Below are 10,247 nucleotides of genomic sequence, written 5' to 3'. Positions count from 1 at the left end.
TTAAATTCAATCTTTCATCCAGGAAGTCAAAATGGTATTCTTACAAGTTCTTCTTCCAATTATCTTCTAATACAATTCTGTGAGGTGAGTTGAGATTTGATCTGAAAATCATCTAGTCTGCTCTCATAGATGAGACTAGATTTCAATTTCAGTCTGTTTCTAATCAAATACTGCTCCACAAAAATAGGTTAATGTGAGAAATCCATCTAGATTCTAGCTAAATGATATCTTAGTATGGATTCTATTGATTTTGGAAGTTACAGGTTATTATTAGTTTAATGAATACATTTTTTTCATCTATGTATCAGATACAGAAACTCCTAGTGCCTTAATAATTGTATGTTTTACATAGATGAACTTGATGTAAACAACACCTGATAAATTAAATGGGTCATAATAGGTTAAGTTTCTACTTCTGTCTTTCCTTGAGTTGTTAAATATGTGGAGGGCACCAGTTTAGAAATATTGTTCCAATTGAATCAATTATAATTGCTTCAGTTTTAGAGATATTTAGGATCAGTATGAGTGATACAGTATGTTCCATTTAAATTTTGTTGTCTTTTATATTTTCTCCCTCACTTGCACTTTTTTTTACATGTACGTTGTAAACTATTGAACAAAATTGACGAGCGCAAATAGGCACTTGTTAACAATGAGCGTTCAAGATCATAACAGCCAATTTAACTTTGCATTTTACTGAGCTCGGTTGCTGTGAATAATATAGCTCATGCACAGGTAATGACTTATTTGTACATTTTTCTCAAGTACACTTTCTTTTCTAACCACATTTCTACGGATAGCTTGGTGTCTTAGTGATTAAAACATTCAGACAAATATTTAAATGCTCGATACCTTTCAGATATCAAAACTAGAAAAAAAAGAGTAGGTATTGGCAACATTTTGAGTGGTGGTTATGATGGTCTGGAGTTTTGAGAACATTCCAATAAAATGATCAACATGATGGCACATCCAGCCCTAAAACCTATTGTTTTGACGCCATCCCCCAAATCCTTAAATTATCATTTTCTGGAACTCCTTAGAATGCTCCATCTCAGTCTTTCTTTTGCCTTAAGCAGATGGAAACACTTCAAAAGTATTGGGATATATATACCCCACTTTTTAAAAAAAGGTTGTCTATATGCCCCATGGCATTTAATGAGGACAAATGATGGTAGTGTTACTCAGTTTTGCAATATTTTGGTTTTAATAATTGTTTAGCCACCCAGGGTTTTTGTTCTAAGATGGGTATTGGTGTAAGTCTTATAAACAAATATGCCTGTTTTCCACTCATTCTTTAAACACCTAGTGGGTGTTGGCAAGACAGACATTGTTTCCCACAGCTACTAGGGTATTCATCCTTGATTTATTTTAAATGAAAGTGGCTCATTTAAAAGCTGAACGTCAGACAATAAGTGTGCATTTACAACAGCTTTTTATAAATAAGCCTTACCAGCAGATTTCAGAATTACATATTTTACTTTAAGTATGTAGCAAAGCCATTAGCTGTTAACATATAACAGAAATTGTTCTTTACCACTGAAACTTGGATAGTTGTGAAAATGTGTTTCACGTAACACTCACAACTGCATGTAATGTGTTATAAATCTCATTCATTGAGAAAATATTTATTATGAAATGTGGTAGCATACTGCAAGAACAAGCCTGTTGAAAACAATTGAGATTCTTTGCATTGAGAACAATAAATATACATACCGGTACGTTACAATAACAGCGTTATTCTGCTTTTATGTAAATTTCATGGCAAGCATTAGGAGGGTCAATATGAATTATTTTATTAGCTATTTACTTTTAAAATACTTTGTTATTTATTAATACCAATTTTTGGATTAATGCTTGAGCATAATCAACTGATTTTGAATTCAATAAAGAGTGCCAGATGCACATTGCTCTGTTACATCCCTAGTTGCAAGATTATTTTTTCACAAACATGTTTGCCTATTTCATGCTTCATCTTTGACAGAAATAAAATAACTATTGTTTTTATTTACTTAAATTAGGTCCAAATTTTCTGCAGAATATACAACATTAACAATACAAATTAAACTTATCCATCAATTAAGTATTAAAATCATCCTAGAGCCTATGAAATAAATACATCTTTACAGAGTGGGCAGCACAGCAAATCCCAAAGGCAGTACCATATAGTCTGACAGGCCTCTTTCACTCATCATAGAAGAAGCTTCTAGTACAAGGAGGCATCTTCACTCAAACCTCATCACTGGTGATATTTTACTTATTAATCAAATGCATATGGCCACCTATCTCACAGATATTGTGTAGAACTGAATGTATAGCAGTGGCGCCATGATGATGAGTACTTTCATTAGGAGAAGAAAAGAGCAAACTGTCTCTCAAAGTTTAGGATTCATTAGCTTTCATTGTCACCTTCAGAGTCACCTTTGAGAGACACACTAAACAAAAATGTTTACAAATAAAGGACAATAAATTACTGAGAAATAGAATAAAGTCAAATTAAATAAACCTAAATATAACAAAACCAAGGATTCAGGGCTCTAATGTCCTCAGGAAAAGTTTTGCTTTGAGCAATATAAGGAATTTAAGCAATCAGATGTTTACATGAGGTTGCTCCACAGAACCAGAACAGCTACTGAAAAGTACTATATATTGATAATATTGAACTCTAAGCCTTTAGATGATCTCTTCCACCAAGTTAATAATTAAATATTTAAAAGGAGAGAAAATAGTATACAATGACTGACATTCAGAGTGATCTTCCCCCACCAAGAAGGAAGGAGCACAATGACTGCAATCCAGTGCCCCAACCCCCAATCCATGTAGGCAGTGCAGAAGGATGGTTAAGTGGTTAGATTTGTTCATTCGATGCAACAACCAAAATTAAAAACAACAGAAATCAGCCCAGAATACTCATGACAAACTAATCATGAAACCGTTTATCCACACTTTCAGGGCCCTTGTCAGCAAGGCAAGTTTGATTATCGGAGGTTGGGAAATAATGTTCCAAACAGTGGGCAGCACAGCAGCAGCCATGAGGTGACCACACTTGCCACCTCCTGTACCCCCAAAATAATGCCAAGCACTTATTTTGGGGTTCAAAAATATAAGATAGGGTCTTATTTTCAGGGAAACACTGTAGTTTACATCAGACTGAATTTTATCTATCCAAAAACCTAATTAAAAGCCATTATAAAGGCAAATATATGTGCTCCAGGATAATGTTGCAAAATCCAATATGGGTTGGTCACCAGGAACAGAGGTTTTTGTCTTTCAAACTTTCAGTTTTGGGCTGGAGTTCATCTTCAGGAAACTTCTCTCTAGCTAGGCTCGGAAGACAAAACTGCTAGTCCCCATTACTGACCCCTATTGGATCAAAGCCATTATTTCAGCTTTTAAGTATTCATTTGTGCTAAGACACCAGATACAACACTGTCTTATGGATTAAGACAATACCTACTTACTAGGACCTATTAGGTATTGGATTCTAGTAAGCCGGGAGACAACTGTGGCACAGAGGCTTAATGATGCTGGAATTGCCGGCCAGAAATGGTCTGCACTCTGACAGTTTGAACCCAGCTCTGAGAGACAGAATTGTTGTGACCTAGGCTTCACAAAATCACGAAGCAGACTCCTTGTACCGACAAAACCCTTTAGTAAGCTAAGGTGAATTCCTCTCATTCACATCCAGCAAAGTCCCGGCAAACAGTCTTTCAAGGGTGAATTTACAACCACAGACTTATCAGGCTTGGAGAGCTGTCAGGCCCATATCTTCCAAACCCAATGCTGTACAAGAAAATACTTGGCAAGGAGTCTGAGAGTCACGAACAAATCTTCACACTAATTAAACAAACAAATTGCTCCTGCAAAGTCCATTCCCCCTTAACTGTTTATTCCCTATGGGAGGGGCCATTCACTTGTGCCTTTATTCTCAAGTCAGTCCTTGTTCCTTAACTGTTCTCTTCTCCCGGCCGCTCTGCACATGCGCACTTTGGGAACAGGCTCCAGCTGTTCTTCTGCCCCCCTGATCTCCGATTCTGAAGGCAGCTGATAACCGTCAGACGGCCCTGGCCTCATCTCTGCCTCTGACGTAGAGCACTCATCAGAGCCTTCCCCAGACTCCAGGACTGGCTCATGTTCCTCCCCAACCTGCTCACTGTCTGAGTCGGCCACCAGCTTTGCAGGCTGCAGGAATAAGCTCCCTCTGCTCAATTCTAGTCGTTTGAAATTTATCACAATGTTGCAAGTAAATAAATGGTTACCAATTCGATGGAAAAAACTGTGGGTATGCAAAGAGCAGAAGCTGGCGCTGGACCTGGTCAGACAAGAGGCATCACAACATCAGGCAAGGCGAGAACAGTGGAAGAGCCCAGAACAGCCAGTAACCCAAGCATCACTAGTTAGCTGGTGAAAAGCTAGTTTACCTCTTGAGGTGTACCAAGGATAGGTGCATAAACGCTGAACGGAATGAACGAGCATTCTAGGCTATCAGGACTGCATTGTATCTAACATACGTATGTAGATTTCACTGACATTGTATGCCATGCACTAAATAAATAAATCTAGTCAGCCATTCCTCAATACTGTATGCTACCCAGGGTCACTTTGTGAGATGGGTGGCTATATAAATTTGACAAATACTTGACTCTTTTATTTCCCAAAGCACACATTTCATTCATATTCTCTTTTTCTCTGCCTGAAACAACACTGCTTTGTTTGGATCACACTGGACTGCTTTCTTTTGGGGAGAGTGGGAACTTTTTCCTCTGCTTCCTCTAGTCCCTGGCATCTTCTCCTTGCTTCTCAGGGGCTACATTTCTTTTGAAACAGAGATACTAGATATTAGAAGCTTCCTGAACAAGAAGCAGGGATGAGAAGTTGGAACATTAGGACTTATTAGCATCAAGTATGCTAAGATAAAGGCTGAAGATGAACCTTTAGAAAGTAGAATGTGAATAAATTTGTACTAAGTTGTTAATGAAGATCAACATGTTGAACCATGATAAGGTGGGCAAGGATGCAGTTTTTCACTGACTGCTCCAAAATAAAAAAGAAAATGCAAATTAATGTAAATCTACTAGTTGGCACAGAAAATCAAGAATTAAATAACAACAGAGAGCTGTACCATTCACTTTTTAAAATACTGGGCAATATGTAATTTGTGCACATGCACTCATGTCTTGAATTGAATGCCGTGAAAGCTGCATTTACATCCAAAATGTCATTGCCTTCCTTACTGGATTTACTAGTAGTTACAGGAACATCATAAGCTCAATTTAGCTTTAGGTATTATTGTAAATCTTCATTATTCTCATCTTGTTTGACTACAGAAAAAAAGAAAAATGTGAAGGACTGAACTGGTCCATAGAAATAAAGATCAAAGTTGCATTGGTGGATTGGGAGCATTTCCCAAAACATTTCCAACTTTCCTTTTCCCTCATTTAAGTATAATGCATATATACTGAAAGGATTAATTCTGACCATGCACATTTAGAATAATTGAATTAAAAAGCTCCATCTAAACATTTTTTCTTGAAATAAATTATATAGATGCAAATACATGTTTTTGCTTTAATTCAAAATTAACATTACACTTTCAGGCTAATAAAATACAAACATATTTTTAGTATTTCAACAGGATGCCAAAACTTAATAACTCATTTTTTAAAAAAATGTCAAATTAATGTTTTTTGAAAATGGGCATTATGTTACAAATTCTCTTATCATCCTACATACATTTTATCTAAGTCATGTATTTGTACTACAAAATCATATAGGCAAATATATAACCTAATAGATACTATACCATTGTTCATGCCTTTCCACTGTATACCAGTGAAATCATATATTTATGTTATCCTTACATATATGTTAGTACTTGATTTATATTTCAAAGTTATTTGTAATTTATTCTAGTTATCTTTAGCAATACACTCAAAACTGTTCAAAAGCTATTTGCATTTCTATAAACTCCATGAAACTGCATCATACAATAAGAAAACCAACAAAAAAGCAGCATAATGTAGGTGTCTGGATTTACATTTCTGTCATTACCCTGTTACTATCACCATGAAAAAACCTTATCCATTTGTGTTTGTCAATCTAAAAAAAGAAAAGGCACACTAGGTGAAGTTAATCTTAAACTATACTGAAGAAACAAGCAAAGTAACTGCTTGATGTATCTTGCAGTGGGATGTAAACAATGAAAGTGGGAGCCTTTTATGCTTATGTGATTATATACTATTGTGCTAGGATTAGTTCATGTGGAAAACACAGAAGAAACACTGAATGAAATTGGGCTGCCCATCAAACTATTTCCCACCCTCAATTCAATGACTGCATAAACAAAAACAGCTTTAATTCCTGTTATCCTTAAATTTTGCATATATAATTCTTTCTGGAACACTTAAAACTTTTCTTTTAATCTCCAACTGTTATTTCCACATGAGCTTTTAAAAATAATTTATAGTACAACTAATCCTAAAAGTTTCAGTCTATAAGTTTAAGTGATAGTACTGTATTTTTGAAGATATGACAAGGTATGTTGGCCAATGTCAATCTTACACGTTAGTGAAGGGCACAAGTATAGTTGATGTATGAAGTGGGCAGCACTTATCAATGCATGACACACAAACCATTTTTTTCCTGAAGTGACCAGGGCTAAAACTAATATCAAAAGAACCCCATGTGTCCTTTCCTCTTACTACAAAATAGAATATGTTAACAACTATGCAACACCAGGAAAACTTATATAGAAGGGAGAAGAACCCTATGCTAATAAATAAGGTTTCAGATAGAAATAATTCAGAGGAATAGGTAGAAAAGATTCTAAACATTATTATATGCACATATAATTAACAGATAATAAATTGACATTTCTTAAACTGCACAGAGAATGGTTGATGACCATTCTTTTTTTCACAAAAAAGCCATCTCCTAATTTGAACACACAGATGATCAAAAATTAGGTAAACTTATGATTAGACAAAGTAATAAATCTTTCAACATTAGTTCATACAATCATACATAATGTTCCCTGGGATTGCTATATATTCTTCCATTGACTGTATTTGGATGTTTCTTATTGATCCAATCTTTGCAATTTGTTTCTTTCAGTTCTGGGTATATTTGTTGATCTCTGTCTTGAGATGCAGGATTTTCATCTTCATAGCTAAATCGGTTGCAATTTATCATTTTCTAGGGGAGAAAAAGGACAAATGAGTATCATAAATCAACCTTATTTGACCTTCCATGTTTTACCTTCCTTTTTTAGATTTTGTTCATGAACCACAATAATACTATTATTGGATTAGGTGGCTTTTAAGAAGCTGAGGACATCTAATGGCAACTAAGAAACTACTTTTTCTCTGTACAAGCCTATTTATCCTTGCATTTGCTAAAAAGTGCTCTTCTAGCTTTAATACTTCCTGATTTCTCTTAGCAACACCATCACAAAAGGCATTCTTCATTAGGTCTGTTAAACAATTTGTTTCCAAAGACAAAAAAAAAAACAAAACCACTTCAGACCTTCCAAGGACACAAGAAATGTACCAGGCTGCAACTTCTTAAATCAAATGCATATTTTCTCTGGGATTATGTGACAGATGCATGTTCCTGGAGAAGACGCATCTGCTTAAAGAAGCCGCAATAAAATGTTATATGGGAATTCAACACAGCTCTCTGTCTTGAAAACTGAAATGGTGCACTGCCCTATTTTCCGTTTATGGTTTTCACTGGTGGACCAATACACCATTGAGTTTAGGACTTCTCATCCAACCACCAGTTACACTAGAACCTCTGGTCATAGACGCTTCAGGCCACAACCAAATTGGGTTCTGACCAAAATATTCACAATTTTTTTCCCGTGCAGCCGATTTCCCCTTCCACACCAATTTTTTTCTAACTGCAAATTTCCAAAATTAGGTTTGGGTCATGACCAAATTGGTTTGCGATCAAAGTTATGGAACAAATTATGGTTGTGATCAAAGGTTCTACTGTATATTTTATATTTATAATTTATTTTACTACTACTAAGATGGTTAATATGGCTTTCCACCATGACTTGTCAGTAAATCCCCAAAACTTACCCCCCCCCACCGGTAAGCCTGGCAACTCTTATGATAAAGAGCCCATGCTTTAGTTGTATTATGTGTAATATTTTCCCACTATGGTTTTGCTTCTATTTGTTTATTGTTTTAATTATTTTAATAGTTTTGTAGCATGTTTTAAAAGGTTTTATTGGGCACTTCCCAGAGTTACTTTGTGTGAAATGGGTGGCTATTTAAAATTGACAAAATTTATATTTGTTATTAGAAGCTAATTTGTGTCTATTTTATTTAAAGGTCTTTTAAGATTTTCACACAAAAATGAAAAATTTAAAAATGCAGAAATAATTATGGTATATTTTATACTACTAAGTTCAATAAATGATTATAATTATAGACCATAAACTAAAATAAATACATTTTTCTTATAAGGTGCAAAATGTTTTAAACTAAACCACCTGAAATACATTGCAACCTTTTTTAAACACAGAACAGCTCTCTTACAGAAGAGCCATTTGAAAATGTCTAATTTCACATAACAAAAGCGTACTTTGCATTCAAAATTGGGTATTTTGAATTTGAGATAGCTTGATTAAAAAATTTTGCACACTATTTTCCATGCACGTTTGGATTTTAATAAACATAACTGTAATAATGTAAAATTAGCAATATTAAAAATAATACTATTATTAATTTAATACTTAATTATAATATTAATTTATAACTTTATCAACACCTTTAAAAAAGTAATGGTTTATTATTAGGACATATGCAACAATGTGGAATCATAGCTGCCAGTTCTTTAGGTGGTGTTGGCCTTCGTTCTCATTGAGTTCTTCACAAGAATTTAGGTTGTATTAGCATAGTTATATGTGCAGATATTAGGGTTAGGGTTGTACTTTAAATCATTTGATTTTTCAATTTTAACCTTGATTGCATTAAACAGCTTGCTCTTTGGCAGCCAAAATCAAACTTTTCTTCCAGCCGCAATTCTTTGCCAGATTTTATCTTTATCCACTTTTCATTTGTAGAAATTGATCATGTAATGCTTTTCCTTAGTCAGCATTCTGTTCGTGTTATGATGGATCAGTCAGCCTGATGTTTAGAGTTGATACTTTTATATACCTATGAAGCCCTTCCCAAAAAAATCTGTGATGGGCTTATGTTATTTGATGGTATTAAAGATATTGTTCCAAGCTGTCCTTTACAACTGATTTTGCTGCTATTATTATTATTATTATTGTTGTTGTTGTTGTTGTACAATTGTATCACAGCGGCCAGTTGTTTCACCGGATTTGGCATTGGTTACTAGTCGGGCCCCACCCAGGGGCCTAGGACGTCATAACGTATTTTCGTAATATGCGTGCAGATCCAAGCAGTGCGGCTTTTTGCATTTGACTGATGGTGATTTTGTCAATTTTTAACTGTTTTAAATGTAATTCCAGTGCTTTTGGAATAGCACCCAGTGTGCCAATTACTGCTGGAATTACCACTGCTGGTTTGTGCCATAGTCGTTGAATTTCGATTTTTAAGTCCTGGTATCTTGCGATTTTTTCATGTTCCTTCTCGGCGACCCTGCTATCACCTGGTATTGCGATGTCTATGATTGTGACCTTATTTTTCTCAACCAGTGTGATGTCTGGTGTATTATGCGCCAGTATTTTGTCGGTTTGTATACGGAAATCCCACAAGATCTTGACCATCTGATTTTCGGTGACTTTTTCAGGCTGATGTTCCCACCAGTTTGTTGCTGTTTTAATATTATAATTTTTGCACAAATTCCAATGGATCATTTGTGCTACTGAATTGTGCCGCAATTTATAATCAGTCTGCACGATTTTTTTACAGCAGCTGAGTATGTGATCAACAGTTTCATCAGCTTCTTTGCAAAGTCTGCAATTGGCATCATCAGAGGATTTTTCGATTTTGGCCTTAATGGCATTTGTGCGGATAGCTTGTTCTTGCGCAGCCAGGATTAGTGACTCTGTTTCTTTCTTTAATGTACCTGTTTTTAACCATAACCAAGTTTGTTCACTGTCCACTTTATCTTTTATTTTTTCCAGAAATTGACCATGCAGTGCTTTGTTCTGCCAACTCTCCATTCTTGATTTTATCACATCTTTTCTGTATTCTTGTTTTGTCTGTTGGGCCTTCAGTAGATTTTTGTTCTTTACTTCGATTAATAGATGTTCTTGGGTGTCTTTTAAA

The 10,247-nt window shown here is 35.1% G+C and overlaps 1 protein-coding gene across 2 annotated transcripts in view; it reads right to left on the bottom strand.

Annotated features, from left to right (window-relative positions):
- Positions 1–4,895: 4,895 nt before the first annotated feature.
- The window catches only part of NECTIN3 (nectin cell adhesion molecule 3), a 75,025-nt gene continuing 69,673 nt past the window's right edge, over positions 4,896–10,247 (bottom strand). Inside the window, exon 8 of one of the 2 annotated variants that reach the window (XM_032219232.1) lies at positions 4,896–7,191. In XM_032219232.1, the coding sequence (XP_032075123.1) occupies positions 7,015–7,191 (177 nt within the window). In that variant the 3' untranslated portion in view covers positions 4,896–7,014. The remainder of the gene's footprint in view (positions 7,192–10,247) is intronic. The other variant, XM_032219233.1, reaches the window with a different exon arrangement.

The sequence above is a fragment of the Thamnophis elegans genome, chromosome 6, assembly GCF_009769535.1.
Source record: "Thamnophis elegans isolate rThaEle1 chromosome 6, rThaEle1.pri, whole genome shotgun sequence".
NCBI lineage: Eukaryota > Metazoa > Chordata > Lepidosauria > Squamata > Colubridae > Thamnophis > Thamnophis elegans.
This window is presented reverse-complemented; position numbering and strand designations above follow the sequence as displayed.